The sequence below is a fragment of the Glandiceps talaboti genome, chromosome 2 (assembly GCF_964340395.1).
Source record: "Glandiceps talaboti chromosome 2, keGlaTala1.1, whole genome shotgun sequence".
In the NCBI taxonomy this organism is placed as follows: domain Eukaryota; kingdom Metazoa; phylum Hemichordata; class Enteropneusta; family Spengelidae; genus Glandiceps; species Glandiceps talaboti.
The window spans coordinates 30,483,789-30,509,181 of record NC_135550.1 but is presented as its reverse complement, the minus strand read 5'-3'; the positions used below and the strand labels follow the sequence as shown (position 1 = coordinate 30,509,181).

Below are 25,393 nucleotides of genomic sequence, written 5' to 3'. Positions count from 1 at the left end.
CGATAGAATTTGTCCATTTGACTACATGTGAAGAGAGAGAGTGATCACAAGAAACAAAAATGACTGTGTATATAGTGACTAGACTACCAAAGACTATCCCATGAAGTCATCTCCATTTCTCCTATCAATATGCCATACCATACAAGATTTAAATGGAGGAGTAACCATATTGAAGTATTGAAATGATAGAGTTTCCCCCTAAATAAATGAAACTAAAACTGCAGGTAAGCGTAGTTTGGCTTGCAGCAAAATATGGAAATCAAGTTATGACTTGAAATGGTTAGAAAATGAATTCACATTGAGTTGTATAGTAGTCTTTAGTTCCTTATCACAGCTCTACACAGGCCATAAAGATGCAAAACCTATGCATCATTTTCAAATTACTAAACTGAGACTACTTTATAGCCCAGAGACTTCATACTGACTGCTCAGGCTGTCATATTATCGTAATAGTAGAATCGATCAATAATGTCATATTATTCTATTTGCAATATTTACTTAGTAAAGCTAGAGACAGGAACGATTAGTGGTTGGACAACAGCTGATATCTGTCTTGACGTTCGGAGGGCCTCATTGAAATTTTCTTGTAGATGGTTATAGAGGTGTGACAAAGTCTATCTTACTGCCTGTTTCTGATTCTCCCTCAGTTGTTTTAGCGGACAACAGCTGATTTCTGTCTTGAGGATTGGAGTACCTCATTGAAATGTAAAAAAAAAAAAACTTAAGTAGTGCCTGTTTATGAGTTGCCTTGAGTGACTTTGTTATTGTTGTGATCTAATTAATAGTTCCATAGATTACCCAAGGCTGGCTATCAAACACACATTTCAAAAGTTAATTACAAATCTCATGAGAATTGTGTGGATGTAAATCAAATTTATCATCAGCAATGGATGTTTGCCATATATTAAAGCTCATTTTAGTAAAGGTCATCAATACACTTCTTGCTATTATTTCATTAATGATTACAGCAAAATGTAATCAATCCTTGTAACTCCGAGTCCAACACCCTTGTTTTCAGCATCATTGTTTGATCCATGTAAATTCTGTGAAGTGTTGGTCACTTTCATTTTATAAAGGGGTGATCAGTTTGGAATTAAAAGGGAAATTTCAATTCCACTAAAATTTCAACTCTCGAGGACTGTAATGTAGAGGACACTTCTCTGTTTGACGTGTATCAACAGAGTACTGCCACTGGTTGTTTTTGTTTGAACACAAGGATGATTGATGATAACATTAAATGATAGAATCCCTCATGTCTTCCTGAAAATGGTTTATTCTGACAAGTCTTTAATAGGAGGTCAGTCCATTTTGTTTGTATGTAGGGGTGATAAATGCACAGTTACGATGTTGATGAGTGTGTTTGCTAAGGTTTGCGAACCCTGATAATTAATCAGAAGAGAGAAATTTGGTAAAAATTTGTGTAGATTTCTATACTTTGTACCATAATTTTGTAAAGGAATCCAAGTATTAAAAGCACCTTGGGAATTCAGTAAGATTTTACCTACTTACCACCCATAACAATAACACTGAGTAATGCATACAACAATTTGGTTTGTAATATCCTATTAAAGTGTACCTCTATTAATGCTGTTTCCTGTAAGACTTCCAAACACAGTGTACTATAACCAAGATGAATGCAGCTCCTACGTATGGGAGTGATGCAATGAGAATCTGATGTGATGGCGCAGGAAACCTTAATTTGTGAAAAGCTGGGTGATGAGTTAAGCCATCTAGTAATTAAATTTACTGATCCAAATCCCAGCTAATCAATAATATTTTGGCTGACTCTCAGACCAATTTCAACATCTGTGATCAGCTGTTGGTGTGAATTAGGTGGGGAAAAAAATTTAATTTTCCCTCTTTGCCCTTAGCCGACATTTTCATATCTAAACAAGGTAGATGAACTAATGACAGTTTACTGCTGGTTTGGCTGCATCCTATAGTCTGTATGCTAACATCATTAAAGTTTCTCTTTATTACCAGAAACTATTTGAATTATCTAACTGCTGTATGTCATCAATATTTAATGTAAACACCATGTGAAAAGAAAATTAGCATTAACAGTCCTCAAAAATATTTTACTGAAATAAATTTTTGGACAAAAAAATCTTGATGGTAACAGCAATAAGGTTAAAGATTGTTCTCCATGGACAGCATGATATACAGTTTCAGTGGTAGTACATGAAGTCAACATAGCAAACTTTGCATTTTATCCTTGTACATTTCCCTAAATGTTTTGGTTAAAATGTATAGTTTCATGATGATATTACATAAAATTTTTCAATACATATTACACATGGGATGAAAAGAAAAGGAACTGGAGAGTGAAATGAAGCATAAACTTGAGATAGACATAAGAAATAGAAGATAAGTACACATAGGACGTTATTATTCAAAAGAAATGACACTAGAGATAAAGTCTTGAAATAAAGCATACACTGAATTGTGTACAGCAACTTGAATAAAACAATACTTGGTGTGCACTACTGTAGGACTCCATTCATGTATGTTAAAGTGTGATCACTACTAGATAGTTGCATTCTAAATCAATCTTATGTTGTCATAGTAATTCTTCAGTCACTTCAGTGGAGGGTCTTCAGTACAAGATACTAAGCCAGGAAGAGCTGAGCGTGTAACACAGTGAAGGGGCTTGTATAGTGAACAATACACACAAGATACTTTGTAACCAGGAAGAGCTGAGAGTGTAACACAGTGAAGGGTCTCCTATAGCCAGCAATATATAGTCATAAAATCTTTCAAAAATACCTGCATACATTAATTCATTTTAGAATTTTCAAGATTAACAAGATTTTACAAGGACATGGACGTCAACATTATTGATGAGGAAATGGTAATGTCCCATCCCGATACAGATTAGCATCACTCATATATTGCAGACTAGGTGGAGTTCTATTTCACAGACTAGGAAATATTTATGGAGTTCTATTTCACAGAGTAGGAAATATTGTGGAGTTCTATTTCACAGAGTAGGAAATATTGTGGAGTTCTATTTCAGACTAGGAAATATTTGTGGAGTTCTATTTCAGACTAGGAAATATTGTGGAGTTCTATGTGACTCAGAAAAGTAAATAACGGAAGGGTCAATAAGTTGTCAACACAGCAAACAGAATCTTGGACAATTCATATATTTAGTTGGTTCATCCCATTTGTAGCCTATTTATATATATTCATTGTAGAATAATAACCATGGAGTAACTAGGGCAATAATTATTGCTGATAATCATAAATAGAAGTACCAGCAATTATTTGAGTGTTGTAAGGGTCCAAATTTGATGCTAATGGTAATCACCCCAAGACAACAATACTGAATGGAAAGAAACATCTATAATTTAGGTGATAAACGGATCAGGGGACTAATTGCTTTATCAATAGTGAGTAGTTTTAGCTAATAAAGGACTATTAATATTATCAGATTATTCATTTTATGTTGGCAATTGGAACATGGTTGGTTTTGAGTTCAAAGGTCACAACATGAAAGTCAAGGGAATTGATAGATTACGTACTGAAGAATACAAACTTTATTAGCCATAGATTCAAAACTGGCGAGATACATTCAGCAATTACAACCACAATAAAGAGAATTTCCCCTAGGATAGTCTTTTATTTGCATTTATAGAAGCCAGGTAATTAGTCAGTGATGAATTATTTCACAAGAAGCTTGTGATATTTCCCATGATGCTTTTAGGCACAATTCTTCTGTTTTGGTTGTAGTCATAGACCATATCTTTGAAATGCCATAACTGGTCTGTGCAGCATCATTTGTCTAAAGTGTGAAACACCTCATGTCTGTAAACCTTTGCTAATTGAGTACAGCCTAAAATTTACCTAAGTTCCCAAAGTACTTTAATACAGAGAGTCCTCATCAAATCACAGTACAAGATACAGAAATCTATGACAGTTTTACGATATCTCCATCGTTATTGGGGCTCCCAAACCCCTCACAAAAACACTGCTGTATGTGCTGCTACCACAGAAACCTAAACAGGACCTTTCACCCTTGGAGGCATATTTCATGTTCTTCATTGTATATACAATTCTGGAATTACCATAAAATCCTTTCCTCTCAAATGTCAATTCCATCTAAACATTGTATCACTTGGTAATGTGAGTAAGGATCGACCTGTGCAGTATAATTGTAGAAAATAAACACACATACCCCAACTCAAGTCCCCTATGCCTAACTCTGACCTCTCAATACGCATATTCCCCAAAGAAGGCACAATATGCTTTGTTTGATATACTTGTCTTTTTACAGTATATATTAATGTTGTATGCCAGTACTAACAGGTCAGGACAAGGTCACTGAAATGGAAGAGAGGTGGCATAAACTGAAATAAATCATGAAGACCAGAGTACGTCAGTTTGGTATTTCTGGTATTTCCACTACAATTCGAACTCTGTTAACGTTGAGCCAACTTTTCAAACTTGTTTACGTGGGTCTTTCTTGTTTTGTAACCACCTAAGACATGTTGTCTAAAAATAAAGTGGTGCTTGCCCCATTTCACAAGAAACAAAAGAGAACAATTAAAATAACTGTAGGCTATCAGACAGTTTGGCACTCGCTCCTGTGCAACTGTGGCAACTGTAGAAGTCAATTTACAGTGGAAATCTGGTCATGCATATTATGCTTAGCCTGCCAGTCACACTTCATTGACAGTAATGGCTTGGTGAATTCCAGTAACATATCTTGTGACTGAAACAAAATGTTTTATACATACATGTCATAGATTTTTCTGATGTCTTCATGGTGGTTTCATTCAGTAAATCTTGTTGTCTTTATACAGAACTACTCACAGTGAGAAATGAGTAAAATGTGTAAAGTGGGAAACCACCATCAGTATAAGAAGCATTTCCTGCATACTATCAAATCATTAACAGCGCCCTCAGTTGTCTCTCTAATAAGTTGATTTCACCACTAGAGGGCGCTAATTTCAAATGTGTCACAACCTTGTTTGATCTTGTACCTTTTACCTTTCATACTAAAAACAGATTGACTGTTTTCACAACTTGCACTCTGTGAGTTATTGTGCTGTTTTGAATACTCTTATGTAAACTCATAAATGACACTGGCAAGCAAGAAACTGCACTGTATGCTTTGCTCTTCACGCTTGGAACTACGCTATACATATCTGATGTTGGTTGTCTTTGTATTGTTCAAATTGTTCTGCAAATGTGTCTGAAATTCTAATTGTTCATCATTTAAATCCAAAACCAAACACAGACTTATAGCTTCCTTGTTTTCTTTATTTCAGATGCTACTACAGTTAGTTTTGATGGTACTCAATACTTGAGAGTTTTAATGCAAAATGAATCAAGGACAGAGGCTGAGGAGATCTCACTGCGTTTCAAAACCCAGCGGGCTTACGGCCTCCTGATGGCTACCACATTTAAAAGTGGCTACGACACTCTGATGTTGGAGTTAGATTCTGGCAAAGTCAAACTTCAGGTAAACCTAGGTGATGGTGTCACTGAACTGTTTGCAGGAGAAGGTTTGAATGATATGGAGTGGCATACTGTCAATGTTGTTCGCAAACTACAAGACGTCAGTTTAGCAGTTGATGACGAGGAACCAATCAGAGGTATGTATGAAAACTCTTACTTCAATCACAATACCCAAACATGTTTGTTTATATCTTCAGTAATTGTATCACTTTTCTGTGTTTTCGTTTCTTGATGATTGTTCTTTCTACAGAGTATATTGTTACATGTTTGATATCCGTAAAAAGTCTTAATTTTTCTATAAGTTGATAATACACATATCACCTCTCTCTCGGTACCTTCTTAAATTATCATGAAATCCATATTATATTTGAAACACATTTCCAAATTTCCAAACATCATCATCACATACATAGACTCATAATAGTGTACCACTGAGACACTGACTTCTCATCCTCATTAGTAGAATTGTACAGACTTACCAACAAATATCAAGTAGTCGTGTGCATAGTCATAAATGTAGATCCATATACTGTATGTATTAAATGCAGATACAACACTAGTTACTACATAGCTAAGCATAGCAAACATGTTTATTCTGCAATATTGTTAGTTGTTTTCAGCAAAAGGACACACAAGTGATACGAAAACCTTGTACATCAAGGCATAGACAATTGATGGTCCTTGTGTAATGGGAAAAACATATCTTTCGGAAGTCAACTTAATTTACTAGAAAATGTTGAATATTTTCATTTTAGCTCATTAGACTTAATCATCATGTGATTGAGAACTACCTGGGAAAAAATTGTGCATTTTAGCTTAAAAGGACACACCATGATGACTTTTCTTATGGTTGTTCTTGGTAGACAGTAATTTGTGTGAACAAGTATAGTATATTATAACACATAGTGTAAAAAAGATCATCACTTCATTTCAAGAATTCACTTGTGTATAATTTTTCTCCAATTCTTATTGTTTTCTTACTATTACTTGTAGTGCATGATGAAGTCCAACTACCATAATTTCAAGCTCTTTGTCTGTTTGTTTGTTTCCTCTCTTGTTATATATATTATATATGTAGCGTTCACTGTTTTTGTGTACTACGAACTTATGCGTGTATATGTCCTGTCAAATGTATTTGTCCCGTGAATAAAATACCAAATTTTTGTTCTCAAAACTTTTCTCTCAAAAACTCTCCTTGGCAATCCTAAAGGTTCTAGTGTACCCGCTGGAGGTAGGTCTTAGTCACGTTTGTATTTTGCCACTGTTCTAGAGCAATGCCAAAAATCTATTTTAACCACCCTTCAAGCTTGCGCTGTAGTATTAGTGGTATATTGCAGGAAATGTCTACATCATCCACCAAGAACTTTCATTTCTTTTCTTCATTCTTTCAGTCTTTGTTTCCTTTCTTTGCCTCTTTCAGCAGCTGGGTGATGGTGTTTGTTACAGCACCATTCAACACATTGTTTAAGTTATAGCTGCAAGAAGGCTTGCGTATTGTTACATCAGCCTGCAATGCTTGAATGTCACTGCTATAAGTATATTAATATGAAATCAGTTTCAGTCAAATTGAGTACAAGGTTTAGAATATCCTGTGATCAAAATATATGTTCCACTGTGCAAGTTGTTGTGTGTCAATCATATGCAAGCATTAACAAGTATGCCAACCAGTGTGTTTGCTAAGGTTGGGGAACCCCAGTATAAACAGAAAGGGGAATATGGTAAAACTGGTATTTTTACCACATAGTTCATTCATTCAGATTTTATGGATATTTCAATCTGATGTAATGCATATTGAAAAAGTATTCCATTCAATATAAACATAACACCAGCACATAACCAATGTCGCCCATATTTGCTTGCCGTAAAACACAACTGATGTAGAGTGGAATATATGTCCTCATTTACACAATATTGTAATTACAAATTACAACAAATAATGAAGTGACAGTTTATACATTATAGCAGTGACAACTTCTTCAAGATGTATCTTTTACTAATAACAAGCAATTGCTTTTTGAGAATTGTCAGAGCAGAAAAGACTATGGAATTGTTTTTATTTGTATTCATGTGGAAGGAATAGATAAAAAAAACATAAATGAAACCCCAATTTGTAATCATTGACATTTTGTATGTGAAAGTCCTTTGATGGCTGCTTGAAATTTCTGACTGGTCCAGTGCATTTGATTACAATAACCAATTAGATTGCATGATGAAGACCAAGGTTTTAGCCCATAACAATGTGATATGATTAATTAGCCTCGAACGAGTGCCACTTGAAGGGGGCCATTATATTGGGTTCCACCCACCTGTGTGCGTAATGTAGTCTGATATTTTTGGCATGCACCAGCTGATTTCAACCAAACCTGGCACAAAGGTAACATACTATGTAATACATATACAAGTCACTTTGTTTTGTGACTGATCTTGACCTTAGACTTTCTCGGACATTTTCAAGGTGAAATAGCCAAAATTTGTCTTTTTTCAAAAAACTTGGGTTGAATACACAAAGACTCTATTTAAGAGTCTACACTCATATTATCAAAGGTAAGCTTTCCTGTTATACCTTGACCTTTGACTTTGACCTCCATCTCCAAGGTCAAATGGTAAATTGTTTAATAAATTTGGAAGTTTTACACTGAGATACCATTCAAATGTCTACACACATTGTTATATGTATGGTTACTATTCAGACAGACTTTTGAACTTAACCTTCACATTTCATTTTGATTTTGAAAATTACAATTCTGGTCTTTTCTGCTGAAATGTACTCGCTAAGCCTTTCAAAGTACAAAAGTTGGACAAATTAAAGCCCAGCATTACTTTTGCATAGACACGTTTCAAATTGTACAACAGCACGCTACACAATTTTTAACAATTTTATTTATTCTCTCACAGCGCTGTGTATTTTTTTTTTGTGGGATTTTATGTGTGCTTGCTACAACTTGGATCGTGTCGACTGCATTTGACAGCAACCCTTCTTGCAAGCTTTGTGTTTCAGTGTTCTGTCATTATTGTAATGTAGTTACTATGGGTGCTGCATTGGTGCTAGTTTATTATTGTCATATACTGTGTCTGCCATCTTTTCAAGAGATAAAGTTGTCTGTTAAAATAAGCCAGCCATTACTGCCCCCTAACCACCACCACCACCCGTAGAAAAAGTAAAAAGAACTGATATCTGATATCATTCCAAAGCTCAAAATGCATGAAATCAACCCAAAATTATATCAATAATGATAATGCACATGCCAAGTTTTTGTTTTGGTGTTCTGTCATTGTGGTATCGTATGTTTTTAAACAGACCATGACTTTCCCCGTTCCTGCATTATCTTCAAAAAAAATTTTCTTCCCACAACAAATTTGATCAACAAAGATTTTACATATGTATATGCATCTATAAACAGCTCTCTCCCTCTCACTCTTTTAATGTTAATTACATGGTTTGTTTTAATTAAAAACTTCTGATTTTTATCTTACAGTGGATATTGCAGGCAACAACAGAATTTTAGAATTCAGTGCTATTGAAATAGGTGCTCTCTCTGATAAGTCAAGAGAAGATCTTGTCAATGCACCTTCAAACTTTCTGGGACACATGGAACAGTTTATCTTAAATGATAATAAGTTCTTTGAGATGGCCAAGAAAGGTACAACCATAAACATTGTAGTCACTGCCACATTTGATAACAAGGATGACCAGATTATAAGTGATCCAGTAACGTTCAAGTCAGCCGAAGACTTTGTTATGCTATCTCCACCAGACACATACCCTGTATTGAACATATTCTTCCAGTTCAGAACGGTTGAGCCGAACGGATTGATTCTTTTCAATGAAGGTGATGGCAAAGATTTCTTAGCTGTGGAATTGGTTGATGGATATATTCAGTATGTCTTTAACACTGGAGATAAAACAAATGACATGCGTGCCAACACCGTGACAAGGATGAATAATAACCAATGGCATGAGGTAACCATCACACGGGATAACCGCGATAACCAAGTGCTGAAAGTGGATGATGCGACCACATTGGCCCAGTCAGCAAGTAGCTCTCGTCATATAGACCTGACTGAAAACATGAGAGTTGGTGGAATGGAGGCACATTTGTGGGACAGCCTGCCAGAGAAAGTGCTGTCAAGATCTGGCTATCTAGGGTGTCTTGCATCTCTTGATTTGAATGGAAAAGTACCAGATTTGATAGAGGATGCTTTAAATGAGGATGTGAAAAAAGTCCTAGGTCGTGGATGTGAAGGTAAATGCTCATTTTTCAGAGACATTCAGTATAACCAACTGTACTAATTGCAATGGGAAATTTGTTTTTTCAAATACCAAAGATATTGTCACTAAAAATTGGTCAATTACTTGTAAAAAGACATTGTTAATTAGTGACCAATATTATCTGTAGGTAGTGTAGTGACAAGTTTATTTCTTGAGTGAAAACTTGGTTTTGAATCTTTACAACTGTACAAATTGTAACTGGAGTATCATCAACACAATACATTTACTGGAGATTGTTAAAATACCAATAATTAGACATTGTATATGTCAATCAGTGGTTGATATCATCCATGAGCAATACAGAAACAGGTTGAAATTGTGATGGCCGTTGAGGGCGCTGATTATGGGTAGAGACCCAAAAATCAATTTCATTTGATTCATCATGTATACAGCTACAAATAATATGTTTACCCACAGGTGATACAATTCTGTTCATGGTGTATGATATTATAAGTAAGTTATTGTACCTTGCAGAACATTTTCAAAAAAAACAAAAAACATTCCAGTTGCAGCTAGTACAGCCAGCCCAGATTCATACTCTCCTCACTGTTTTCTTCACATCAGCAAATCATTACAAAATATATGGCCAGTGTTTCTTCTGTCTATGATGGCTCAAACCTGGTTTTTTAGTACTAACTTGTGTATGTTTATATTTTCTGTTTACTACAGCTCCAAGCAAACCTTGTGCTCCAGATTCATGTCAAAACAGAGGTGAATGTTACCAAATGTGGAATGACTTTACTTGTGATTGCGATATGACAACTTATACTGGTGAACAGTGTGAAATTAGTAAGTATAAGTCATTCACTTCACTGAAAAAAAGGATATTTTACAAATGTATGTACTGTATATCATTACAACTTCAAATACTGGTTCCATTGTAGTTACAACCAAGTGTAATAAATCGAACTAGTTTGATAGATGTATGAACTGTACTAAAAACCAATGCAGCTGCCAAGTTCAGTAGTATTTATATTGAAAATAGTCAATTTTATACCCAAAAATAGGTTTTTGTGAAGATGTGAATGAATGACAACAAAATCTTTTCTTTAAACTGAATATAATGTAAACTATAAAACCAAATAGCTTAGTAAACTTTGTACTGTAGAAAGTTTGATGAAAAGTATGTATTGACAGCAGTAGAGTGGATGTGGTCTTTCTAATGAGTCGTGTTTCCATTTTATTTTTCAGGAGGTACCAGGGCTACATTTGGTAAAGATGGTGGAATAGTCACCTTTACCTATCCTGAGGGTGAAAGACCAGGACCTGAAGCAGATATGCTTGCCCTTGGTTTCCGTACTAAATCAGCCAATGCTGTCTTAGCCAGGATTGATAGTGATGCCTCGAAAGATTTCATTGAACTTGAAATTGTAAGTGTAATTCAGCTGGAAAATATAGTTGCATTTTATTTGAAATTGTAAGATTATTGAACAATCTGTGCTCTTGAAGTACTTGTGACCATGTCAAAGATACAATGTTCTTAAAAGATTGAAATATTTCATAGATTATGTATATATAGCAGATGTAAGTTTTGTAAATGCTCTACTCCAGCAAATAGGTTACATGAATTGTACAAAACCAGTGTTTTTGAACTCGGTAATGGAAAGGAGGAAAGGGCAAAAAAAATAGTATTTCCCATAGAATATATTTCCCAGTCAAATGTCGTGGGAACCTCGGTAGATTTTACCCTACTTTTTAATACCACCATTTGCAAAAACACTGAGAATTGAATATAGGGTCTGGAATTAAAGAAAAAATATTATGAATGTCAGATGTAAAAGAAAAAGTAAACTACTACATCCATATGAGAGATGAAAATATGTATTGCAGGCAGAGTTGGAAATAGTTTAGTTCACTAATGCTTATTAACAATATATACCACTATTCATGTTTTGTATGAAATATTAAATGAAAATGTAGAATTTGTGTAATACCAACACATTCTAATTCCATAAAACAGGATGGATCTGGAACTCTTTTTGTGGTTTACAATCTGGGAGGAGATAACCATCCCATTGGGGATATAACCATGAAAGTCAACGATGGAAAATATCATGTTGTAAGGTTCTATCGTAATGGTGGCAATTCTACTCTACAAATAGATGGTAATCCAGTCATTAAAAAAACTGTTACAAGTAAGACTTCATTCTTTTATCTTTTATTCACAGTTCTAACAAACAGACAAGAAATGCTTACAATAGATGTGAAATCATGGTAATTAGTTACGACTGTGGTATGAATTAATATTCAGAGGATATTAATATGTATCACGATAAAAATTGTACTTTGATCTGTGCACCAGTTCATACCTCAGTAAACCACCAATTGAAATCTGTTTTCTCCATTTACCAATCAAAATCAGAAATTAATGAACTTTTCAGTCCTTTCACTTAACTCACTTTGATCACTGGAATTGAAATAAAATACAATGCCCTTGTTCGAAAAATTGAAACAACCAGAAATTTAATTGTAACACCGCATTTGGTGTGTCAAATTTTAGTACACATGATTCAAAATATCATATGCAATGTTTATAATACAACTTTTTGAATCATATGTTTGGGCAAAACCTTTAGAATTCTACCTCAGAACAAAAGATGGACAGAGATGACCGACACTGTCATCTTCTTAGACGTTGTACCACTACAAAATGTAAACAATGCAACTTGATGAATCATGTTATTGTCTTTGTAGGTGACCAACTAAGGATCTGCAATGCTCAAACCTTTGTCAAACTTGGAGCAAGAGGGAATACTGGTGGTAGAAGCAAACGAGAACTTGACAGAAGTTTTGTAGGAACGCTACAAGGTGTAAATTTTAATGGTATTAAAGTGTTAGATCTTGGCTTGTCTAATGACCCAAGAGTTGAAATTGACGGAGATGTCAGGATTAATGAACCTATGCTGGTACCTGAGACAACTACCGTACCTAGACCTAACACACGACCTATGATACCAAAAAAGGTAAACAAATATCTGAACATGGTTTGAAATGTCTGTCTGTCTGTCTGTCTGTCTGTCTGTCTGTCTGTCTGTCTGTCTGTCTGTGTGTGTGTATGTATGTATGTATGTATGTATGTATGTATGTATGTATGTATGTATGTAAGTGTATGTATGTATACATGAATGTATGTGTGTATGTGTATGTATGTATGTAAGTGTATGTATGTATACATGAATGTATGTGTATGTGTGTATGTATGTATGTATGTATGTCTGTCTGTCTGTCTGTCTGTCTGTCTGTCTGTCTGTCTGTCTTATTGCTGTATATATCAATTGTTTATGGTTATTTATGTTATATTTAAACCATGAACATCATATACAGCCCTCAACAAATGATGACTATAGGATACCAGAAAGTAAATGTTTGACATCCCAGAAAGTAAATGTTTGACTATACACATGGTTTCCGACATGCAATGGTTATGCAACAGAGAAAGAGTTGGTGTGAATGTCTCTTTGGCTGTGGTTAGTGATTTGAGTGATGTTGTATTGAATCAACAACCACAATATGCTGGATTGATATAGTTAGTTAAAACAGTGATCCAGATCAGATCATCTCAGACACCATCTATTGGAAATTATTGGTAAAGAAGAAAGCAGCTTTGTTGAAACAAGATGTATGGTGTAAGGAAAAATGATAGCTTGAGAGATTAAAGTGTAGGAAATCTGTCATTGTTGTATTTTGTTACCCATTAAGGAAAACTTCCATGTTCCTGTAACTGACTAAAGTGAGAATGCCACATATTTTGTCTCTCTCAACCCTACTTCTTTCTCATTTCTCTATTTCATTCTGACAAACTACTCTTGTACACTCTATTACTTTCATCTTAACTTCCCCCAAGATTTGTCAAACTTTGGAATGACCCTATTGTAATACATCTTGGACCAGCCGATTTAACCTGAAATCAGGGGTGTTAACTCACCCAGATTTCTTTACTTACAAGTTACAATGGTTTTAATCTTTCTATCTCTTTAATGTATCCCTAAGATAAGTCCAAACTTTGGATGACCCAACCATTAAATGCCTTGGACCAGACCATTTAACAGACAATAGGGGTGTTAACCTACCAAATGTTCTATACTCACCTTACTATGACTACTACTTGTTTCTTTCAGCCTTTACTAATTTCTACACCTCAGCAGACATCTACAAAACTTACAACTTCAACCTCTGTACCTACCTTCACCTCCAATGCTGAAACCACAGTACTAACAACTAACTTCATCAAGGTACTAATCCTCCTTCTTAAAGACCTCATGCTATATTGTCCCTCATATTGTAACTTTTTTGTCTGTGTGCAAAAATATTTCCAAAAATGCTGAATATTGTTGCTAATTTTTTATACAGTTTATGCTTCAATGTTTGAAAAACCGTATGCCAATGAACTGTCAAGCTTTGTTGCACTGTGGTTTCCTGAAGGTGTGCTTACTGTCTTGCTTCTTGTATTTTCTTTTCTTTTTTTCTCTTTTCTTTCTCTTTATATCATAGCCTACAACCAGTCTGACTAGCTCACCTACCTCCACAATGCAGCCTACATCTACAGCCAGCACTGTTGTAACGCAAAGCACAAAAATGACAACAGAGGTAGTTGATCTAAATACAAACAACTATTTTATTCTTTTCTAGCTGTGCGTGGGTGTAGTTAGCAAATGAAACACTAACACAAACACTAACTTATGCAGCTGTTCTCCCCAGAAAATAATGGTTGAATCCAAGAATTTGCATAGCACAAATCACATTGTCATGCAAATTCAAAGACATCTGTTGTTGATCCTATGTACCGTAGAATTGTCTGGGGAGAATTGTGGTACTTTGGAATAGTGGTGTATTGTAAAATGCTAGTCATGTAACAGCATGTTTTTGATAAGTCAAGTTCTAATGTAGACTGTAAGATACATCATGTCATTCCGCCCTCACCGACCTCCTCTCACCAATGTGTGAGGGCGCCCTGTCATGACATACCTTACAGACTAGTTCTAATGTCGACTGTAAGATACGTCATGTCATGCCACCCTCACCAATGTGTGAAGGCGCCCTGTCGCGATGTACCTTACAGACTAGTTCTAATGTTCATGATTTGAAACACCATGATGATAGATTTCACAGAGTGAGAAAAACAACAATATTGAGTGGTATATTCCAGCAATTGGTTATTGATCAGTTAAATATATCGATTTTCCCATCAAAAAATGAGCATTTAGAACTTGGTTTTAAGATTAGAACTAATCAGTTTTTGCTACAAATCAAACAAATTCACAGAGGTACACTATTTCAAGTCAACTTGAGTTTCAAAATATAAATTTACAGCTTTCATCTGGATGACTTGGACCACCATGTCATACCAAATGACATTTTGCTCTCCCAAGATATAAGTCTTAGCCTTGACGTTACACAGATTCTGACTCTGAAATTTACAAAAGCCAGAACACAATGTGTAATATCAGGGCTATAGGATATCACTTTTGTCAATCAGCTTTATCAGTGAAAGAAAAGAGCAAACTGATTTGTTTGACATTAACTGACGGCTAACGTAGGTCATAACATTTACTAACTGCTAACTTAGCTAATACACTAACAGCTAACGTAGCTCATAGCATTAACTAACCGCTAACTTAGCTAATAAAAAGTCATTTTGTGTAGCAGTGATAGTTGATAGTTGATATAGCTGTGACTAATGCATTGTGTAGTAAAATAAACCAAAAAAAATGGCAATGCAGCCACTACCTGTCATCATAGCTTGCAATATACTAATAGATTTAGTTTGCAAAGCTGTAACTTGCAGTACATAAAAACATATAAAAAATGACAGTGCAGCGACTAACAGCTTGCCCAGCTTGTGATATATAGCCATAAATAATAGTTGATATAGCAGTGACTAGTTCAGTACATAGTAAAATACACACAGATAAGAAATCAGTGTGCATTCTATCCTGTCTGTTATTGTGATCTGTGTTCTGTGTTCTGTTGTTTTAACCCAGCTTAAAAGCCCATCTGCTCTACCAACTTCCAGTGTCAAACCAACCACAGAACGTGTTATTACTACGAAGGTTAGCCTTTCTCTGATTCTCTTCCTACTCTTATAGCTGTGGTGTCGACTTTTTTGGGGTTTTTTATTTTCAGTTTTCATTTCTGTAAATTCCTATTAAGTTTTATTTGTGCTTCATTTGATATACATGTAGTAATGTTCATATTTATCCCTAACCTTTCCCTCTGTTGTGTTCCCTTCAATGTTTGTAACCACAGCAAGAACTGACATCTATCAAAACCAAGACCACCAAAGCATCTATGACCACTAACCTAAACACCACCATAAAACAACCGACAGAAATCAATGCTATCCACACCAACAATACAACCACAAATAGACAACTGACTGACAAACAGACAACAGGCAGTACTCACAATACCACCACTACTACCACCACCACAAGACAAATGAACATTCAAACAAGTACCCACACTAACAATAGAACCACGACAAAACAACCAACAGTCACAAAAATTACCTCCAGCACTAACACTACAAGTACAAAACAACCAACAGAGAGAAATATACATATTGGCACTAACAATACCACCACCAAAGGACAACCAACATACAATAAAACAACTATTTCAACTAACCATACAAGCACCACAAGACCAACACACATTAAAACAACTAATCAACCCAGCGACACAAACATGACAAACCAACCAACACACTTTAAAACAACTAACCAACCCAGTGACACAAACATGACAAACCAACCAACACACATTGAAACAACTAACCAACCCAGCGACACAAACATGACAAACCAACCAACACACATTAAAACAACTAACCAACCCAGCGACACAAACATGACAAACCAACCAACACACATTGAAACAACTAACCAACCCAGCGACACAAACATGACAAACCAACCAACACACATTAAAACAACTAACCAACCCAGCAGCACAAACATGACAAACCAACCAACAGACAGTAAAACAACTAACCAACCCAGCGACACAAACATGACAAACCAACCAACACACATTAAAACAACTAACCAACCCAGCAGCACAAACATGACAAACCAACCAACACACATTAAAACAACTAACCAACCCAGCAGCACAAACATGACAAACCAACCAACACACATTAAAACAACTAATCAACCCAGCGACACAAACATGACAAACCAACCGACAGATATTAAAACAACTATTCATATAAACAATACAAACATAACAAAACAACCGATACACAGAGAAATAACAATAAACTCTTATAATGCAACCACAAACCAACCAACGAAAATAGATACAACTACACAGACTAACACTACAACCACTATAAAACAACCAACAAAGGTAATATTACTAACTGATTCTGTCATCAAATTAACCGTAGTAATAGGCTAACCAGCTGTAAAATTAAAAACCGCTAGACCAGCTGATCATGTTGTAGACAACATATTACAACTGAAGGCTTTAGTTTCATCATAAAATAATCATTGATGTCATGTGTCATTGAGTTGCAGAAACAAAAACACATCCACATAATGTAGTTAATAGTTTCATGAAAGTAAAAGTCATAGCTTTTGTCCAAATCCACATTATGAAAAATGTAGTTATTAGTGTCATGATGGTAAATAACCATAGCTTGTAGTCCAACATCCATATATTAAAAATGTAGTTATTAGTGTCATGACAGCATTAAATAATCATAGCTTGTAGTCCAACATTAAAAATGTAGTTATTAGTGTCATTACAGTAAATAACCATAGCTTGTAGTGCAACATCCATATATTAAAAATGTAGTTATTAGTGTCATGACAGCATTAAATAACCATTGTCTTTAGCTACAGTAAAAAATGACGGTCATGGGTGAGATCAAAGCTGGTGCCATTACTAACTATACAATAACTACAAAACAACTTTATACAGAAAAACTCAAGAATTAACTGCATATAATTTTTCACGTACTAACCCTCTTTCTACCACACGAGGGCAGTACAGATATAAATAACTGCAAGCTCAAATTTATGTCTCCAAGTGACATGTAAAAGAATCTTAAATCATCTATGTTGTCTATTCTATTTTGTCATACATCTTGCTTTCCAGTTTGTACCGTTATTGATAATTTCAGCTCTGCATGAGTTTTTTTCATCTTTACCCTTTCAATATTATCAGCAGCGTATTTTGATGCCATATTACAGAATGATTTCTAATATGTCTAAAACCATATCTTACCACCCTGCAGCCAGAAGTAAGCTCCAGTCCCTCCACTGATACAGCAACCCTCCCTGCAGCTGACACTACTACTACTACTGCTACAATAACTAGTCTTAACTCTACTTCAACTTCTGACCCAAAGGTAGCTTTATATACCCCTACAATACATGGATGAGCTGTTCTTACTTTGTAGCATGGATTGTTTGATGCAATTACCTGCCATGGCTGTGTATGGCTTTGCTTGATTTCACATATCCTTGCTTTTGCTGATTTTTCATGACTTCACTTGGCTTGGCTTGGCTTAGCTTGGCTTTGTTTGACTTGGCTGGCTTGTCCTAAATAGTCTAGCTTGGCTAGTCTTCACATAATTATTTCTTGGCATCGCCACCACTTGAACAGCTGCTGTATGTATATGCTAGATATCCAACCACAGTTAACTACCCCTACTTTCTGTGGATAGTTGTACTCCATACTGACATATGTACATTTGTTTATCACTTGATACACAGCTTCTGGCAACTTGTCTCTATTTCTGTCTTTTCTCTAGCTTTACCTGAACAGCATGCTTACTTCTGCACTTGTTCAGCCTTCTGTCACTTACATGGTCACTGTATCATTAAATAAAAACATATTCTACCTGGTCTACAGGATTGTCTTCCAAAGTTGCACAGTTAAGAAATGGTGTGAATATTACAAACTAATGACTTATTTCTTTAAAACTCCTGAATGATGAATGTCAGATTGTACCTTGACTATTGCAAAATATACAGAAACTCAAATCACGTTACAAAAATAATTCAGCCACATCTTCATCGCATTGCATACTTTATGGAAAACTAAATAAGATAAAAATACTCTAAATTATTCTTTTCTGACTCGTAATTGAGATCAAAGCTTATGATATATTTCTATACTGGAAAACAAGCCATGTTTTCATCATGTCTTCATTACAATTGCGCAGTGTCACAACAGTTACATAGCTACAGACAGCATTTGAGTCTATGATGCAGTTTTACAGCTTCCGTCAGTGTTGCAATTTGATGCAGTATCACAGCTGCAGATAGTGTTGCAGTCTTTGATGCAGTTATACAGCTTGTCAGTGTTGCAATTTGATGTAGCTATTACACTACAAATAACATTGCAGTCTGTGACAGTTACATGGCCACACGCAGTATTGTAGTGTGTGATGCAGTTTAATACACAACTACAGATCATAGAAATTGAAATCATTTTTTCGTGATAGTTGCATTGCTGTCTGATGAAGTTTAATACACAGCTGTACACACTGTTGCAATCTGTGATGCAGTTTCATAACTGCAGTGTTGAAGTCTGATGCAGTTTCATAACTGTTGTGTTGCCATCTGTGATGCTGTTTCACAGCTGCAGTGTTGTTTGATGTTGTTTCACAGCTCCAGTGTTACTGTCTGTGATGCAGTTTCACTGCTACAGAGCGTTGCACTTTGATGGAGTTGTACAGCTACATTTTTTGTAATCTGTGATACCATTTCACAGCTTCCCACATTGTTGCAATTTGGTGCAGTTTTGACCGATAGTGTTGCTATCTGCAATGCAGTTTCATAACATCTGATTAAAAAGGGTGAAAATGTAGTTAAACTCTATCTTTTGAAATAAAAAAATGATAGTCCTGCATAGCGTCAGTCATCTGTGAATTAAAGATTGCAATAGAAGGGAAAATTGTGTACAGATGTAGCCCTATGAATTGACTTCACCCACAACAGTGTCTAATATCATAGTATTATCTGTAAGCCAAGGGTAGAGTGTTCAAATTGTGTGTGTGATATTGCTGTGAGGTTGTAATGGTAGTAGTGTATAAGAATTTGATAAAATGTAATGTAATGTCATTGCATGTATATAAACATACCATCACTCAGAACAATTAGTCATTCTGTACACTTAGCAAGAAAACGAATGAATTAATTCAACGTGAACTTTGAAAAACTTCAAAAGAGTAATTATTTAAACTATTAGAGATGAAAACAAAATGTGTTAAACTTTGATAGATGAATGGAAATTATAGACAGGATTCAAAAGTTGCCTTTATCATAAAGATATGGAGGTGTTCCAATCAGACTCTAGAATAACAGTGTCTTCAAATCTGTTGTACAGGAAATGAGTACACGGTTTCTCACCATAGTGGTCTTTTTTAAGAAGTTTCTAACCAATGTAGTTGACACACAGGATGATGTGTGCATTGTGAATCTGACTTTGATGACAATATACTGATTTCATTGTTTTCCACAGTCTGGTAGAGTAACAGATCCAATGGAGCCAACGCCTACAGATGACGACATCTACATTGAACCAGAACCAGGATCAGGTTGTGATGGTGATGATGAAGATGATTGCGATGGCTCAGGAGGTCAGTTTTTGTAATGATCTGTGCTTCCCTCAGCCCCACCCATGTGGGGATTCAATCCAAATAACATGCATACAAGTTTTTGTACTCATTTACCGTTACCACTGATATCACACAATACTTGCATTGCACACACACACACATACATAAACACATGCAAACACACACACACACACACACACACACACACACACACACACACACAGACATACATACAGACAGACAGACAGACAGACAGACATACATACATACATACATACATACATACATACATACATACATACATACACATATACAGACAGACATACATACATACATACATACATACATACATACATACATACATACATACATACACATATACAGACAGACATACATACATACATACATACATACATACATACACATATACAGAGACATACATACATACATACATACGTACGTACGTACGTACATACATACATACATACATACATACATACACATATACAGACATACATACATACATACATACATTCACACACACATACATACATACATACATACATACATACATACATACATACATACACATATACAGACAGACATACATACATACATACATACATTCACACACACATACATACACACATACATACATACATACATACATACATACATACATTCACACACACATACATACATACACACATACATACACACATACATACATACATACATACATACATACATACATACATACATACATACATACATACATACACATATACAGACATACATACATACATACATTCACACACACATACATACATACACACATACATACATACATACATACATACATACATACATACATACATACATACATACATACATACATACACATATACAGACATACATACATACATACATACACACACACATACATACATACATACATACATACATACATACATACATACATACATACATACATACATACACATATACAGACATACATACATACATACATACATACACATATACATACATACATACATACATACATACATACACATATACAGACAGACAGGGAGGGAGGGAGGCGACAGACACTCAATGCTTCTCTCATCCTTGACATGTACATTTTGTTTGTTTACAGATGAAAGAACACCAAAACCAGTCAAACCTCCAACAACTACTGCCACAGTATTAACAACAACTCCTTCTGTAACCACCAAAGCTGTTGTCATGACTACCACACCCAGAATTACCACCATGATGAGTACAGCAAAACCTACCATTCAGCCCGCTCCTGTTATCACAACTCCAATGATGCCAGAGTCAACACCTGAACCTGTAGAACCAGAGGGATCAGGCATGTGTGATGGACCAGATGATGAGGATTGCAATACTGAGATGTCTGGATCAGGAGACAATGAAACGGAAATCGTAGTGCCAGAAATAAAAACCACAACTATGCCTGTGAAATCAACCACCAGAACAACTGAAGCTCCTTTACCAGAGCCAGGTGTGGAAACTACCATCAAACAAGTAATGACACCAGTCAAAACACAACCACCAGTTCCAGAAGCTGAATCTACAATGAAAACAGAAATGAGTGGTGAAAAAGATATAACTACCAAACCGGCAATGGTGACACCCAAAATGTCCAAACCACCAATGGCCGAGACAGAACCAATGAAACCAGACATGACAAGTGCATTACCAGAAGCAAACACAGATGGTGCAATAGCAGGACCAATGTCATCCAGTGGAGGTATGGGCAAAACTGCTATGGTGGTAGGAATAGTGGCTGCTGTCTGTATAGCTGTACTTATATTACTCTATGCTATCTACAAATACAGAAATCGCAATGAAGGTTCCTATAGGATTGACGAGAGCCGCAATTACAGCTATGGCACTCCCAGTAACACTGTTATCATGCCAAATGCAAACGGCACCTTATACAATGGCAAAGACAAAGACGCTAGTGTTAATAAACCACTCATGAAAAAACAAGATTCAAGGGAGTGGTATGTTTGAATTAAGCAAACAAAAAGATAAACAATTCTGAAGACCATGAGTTATGTAAAAAACAAACTGACCAAGTATTATCTGTTGTCAGTTGATTATATGCAGAATAGTGTTAGTCTACAAAAGGAGAGCTATACAAATTTGAATATCTACTCCCCTTACAAGAACTTGTGTCTAACAAAAGGTTCTATACATTTGACTAATGTTTTAAAAAAAAAAGATGAAATAAACAGCTCACATATTATGTACATAATCATTTCAGATACATTTTCAAGGGAAATATGAACACAGTAGACCGTAGACATTACAGTAGTGTAGTGTAACATGTGATCGTAGAAAAGTTTTAGTACAGGTAAAATTTCCCAGGAAATCCAGTTTCTTTTTTAAAAAAGAACCTCATGTTAACAAAAAAAAAAATGAAAAAGAAAAAAGAAATTCTAAGAAAAGTTACATATATAGAGTTGTGGATTATTATACTGTTTTAAATTAATTCAAAACGTTGGCATTTACCGTGTTTGTGAGAAGGAACAAGACAGTTGTTATTAAAGTGATGTTTGTGTTTTGAAAGAGAAAGTGTGGTGTGTTAGAGTGCTCAACATGATGCCTGTATTTTTCTGGGAAGAAGACATGAACAACTTCACATAGAATTGACAATACCTGATATTGCCTGTTCCAATGCAGAGGAACATACATGCATACAATCATGACAAAGCATTGTATGACCTTTGAACTTTTGAAAACAGAAAGTGCCAGCTCAGTGTGAAATTCATAAGAGAAAGGGACAGAAATAAACAAAACAAGTTTAAATCTAAAACATTTCTGATCAAAGCTGGCATTTTGAGATCAAGTGATTTTTGTAAAGTAAGTCACGAGGCTAGTTGCTGTTATTAATTCTGTGGGTGAAGACCCACAGAAGAACTGGTTGTATGTATGAAGTATTTTATATATAGCACTTTGGACTCACTGATATGAAAATCAATTATTGATCAGTGACAAGGTAATTTTTTCATGTTACTTTGGTGTTGTAACTTTTAGATAATTAACTGTATTTTCCCCATCACCGACATTACATACATGTGGCTGCATAAACTTTTTCTTGTGACCTGATCAAACCCAAATAAGACATTGTAAGTTACACAAAATAGTGACATTTGTGTTCTCAGAAATTTTATCTGTGTGTTGTGTATTATTGTTCTCTTCACACTTTGGTTATGACAGAATCAACTAATTCCATCTGATATCTAAGTTGTAACAATAACTCCAGTTGCTTGTGTAAAAATGGACATTTTAATCCCACCTGTACACCCCCAAACTACTATTACATATACTTGCCAAAATTATGCAAAATTATTAACTTGTTGTTATTTTGGGGAAACAGACAGGTCTATTGAAGTTTGGAAGAGTCCTAGTTTTTAGATATGGATTGGTATAACAAGACAAAATCAGCTGTTTTTGTTGCTGGTAAACCAAAGTAGATAGAAATTTGCCTCTCAAAGTGCACATATATTTAATTTCCTGGGGTTTGTATGAGTTTTTATTTAATGCTGTTTTAAGTATACACATATGTTATAGTTGTATAACTATTTCTTTTAAATGGGAGGAACATAGCTTTTAGCAATTATATAAGTTTTACAACTAAATTAAATTGACTTGGAATTTTTATCCCCTTAGACGTATTATTGTTTGGCTGTTTCTTGTAACACTTTCGTAGTGAAAACTGACATGTTCAAAATGTGTGCGTCTGTCTGTTTGTTTGTTTGTTTGTTTGTTTGACTCTATGTTTGTATGTGAGTGAGTGAGAAATTGGGGGGTGGGGGTGGGGTTATGTATATGTTTAGAGAGTAAAAATGATGCCAGAATTTGTCAGAATTGTAATTTAAAATACAAAGTGAACAATAGTACTTGCAGGTTTTGTACAATTATGCCATGTTTGCTTCAACCAGAGCATTAAACTGTTATAAGAGACAGCCAAGATGACACAATGTCATAGCTTAAGTATAATTCATTTATGACTTATTGTATATTATCTATGGGACATTTTTATGTAAGAGTCTGAGAGATCATAATATTTTTTCATCTCAAATAATGTATCAGTATACTGGCTTTTATTTCCTCTTAGTGCTGCTGTAGTTCTGTCTAGTTGTTTCGTAAGGTGAGAAATTCACTTTGGCTTCCAACTTGCTTAGTGTTCTAATGAGTCTTGAATACCAAGGCCAAAAATCGCTTATCCCAACTTAATAGAAATACAATGTAGGTATTTGACTCAATGTATATCATTAGAAATGGTTTGGTGGCCATTTTGGAACAAAGGATCATGGGAAGCAGAAAGGTGCTACATTGCAAACTGTCCTATGGTATATTATTTAATTTCCTTTTCAGCATCTGCCTTTTTCAGGTTGCTTTGGTTTACATAATTTAAACAAACTGTTACTGTGTGTCGTCAAGTGTTAGGTGTCTTTAGCTGTACATCATCCAATGTATATTCCGTAGCAAATAGCTTCATTGACTTCTTGATAATTGCTTCCCATGGTCCAGTGTTGCAGTCATTTTTTTTTCACATCTGTAGGAACCATTTGCTTTTTTCCATTAGTTGTGTGCCTTCACTTCACTCCACTCCATAGATATTTCATTTTGTTTTCAAAACAAATGGTCACCATTATCCTTTTCCTTGTTTCCGCTAGCAATAAAATGTCACATTTTGCTATCAAATTGTTGTGTTTGACTTTTATCAGTGATGTATGTATGGCACTACTATGGAAAGCATGCTATCAGTAAACTAAGATACACTTGTTGTTGCATGTGGTAGATCACATGAGTGGATAAAAGCAGTGCCTTGGTTATGTTGATAAAATCACTTGTATAAATCTAGATAGTGAAAATACTGTATTAAGTGCCAGTTGAATGAGCTGCAACTTGAGGAAAGCTGACTGATGCCACCTTACTATCAATGTAATTACATTAACATTGCAACAAGAGTTTTGTAAGTTTGTGGCTTATCTTAGTTTGCCAATAGCTTGCTTTCCATTATAGTATTGAAATGTACAAACACA

At 35.2% G+C, this 25,393-nt stretch overlaps 1 protein-coding gene across 1 annotated transcript in view; it reads left to right on the top strand.

Moving 5' to 3' along the window:
* Positions 1 to 25,033, top strand: part of LOC144453586 (neurexin-3-like) — a 72,226-nt gene extending 47,193 nt beyond the window's left edge. Inside the window, exons 8-16 of the mRNA XM_078144910.1 lie at positions 5,274 to 5,600; positions 6,674 to 6,694; positions 8,940 to 9,707; positions 10,403 to 10,522; positions 10,925 to 11,103; positions 11,694 to 11,868; positions 12,428 to 12,696; positions 20,213 to 20,330; positions 21,469 to 25,033. Of these exons, the coding sequence (XP_078001036.1) occupies positions 5,274 to 5,600; positions 6,674 to 6,694; positions 8,940 to 9,707; positions 10,403 to 10,522; positions 10,925 to 11,103; positions 11,694 to 11,868; positions 12,428 to 12,696; positions 20,213 to 20,330; positions 21,469 to 22,352 (2,861 nt within the window). The 3' untranslated portion in view covers positions 22,353 to 25,033. The remainder of the gene's footprint in view (positions 1 to 5,273; positions 5,601 to 6,673; positions 6,695 to 8,939; positions 9,708 to 10,402; positions 10,523 to 10,924; positions 11,104 to 11,693; positions 11,869 to 12,427; positions 12,697 to 20,212; positions 20,331 to 21,468) is intronic.
* Positions 25,034 to 25,393: the final 360 nt, after the last annotated feature.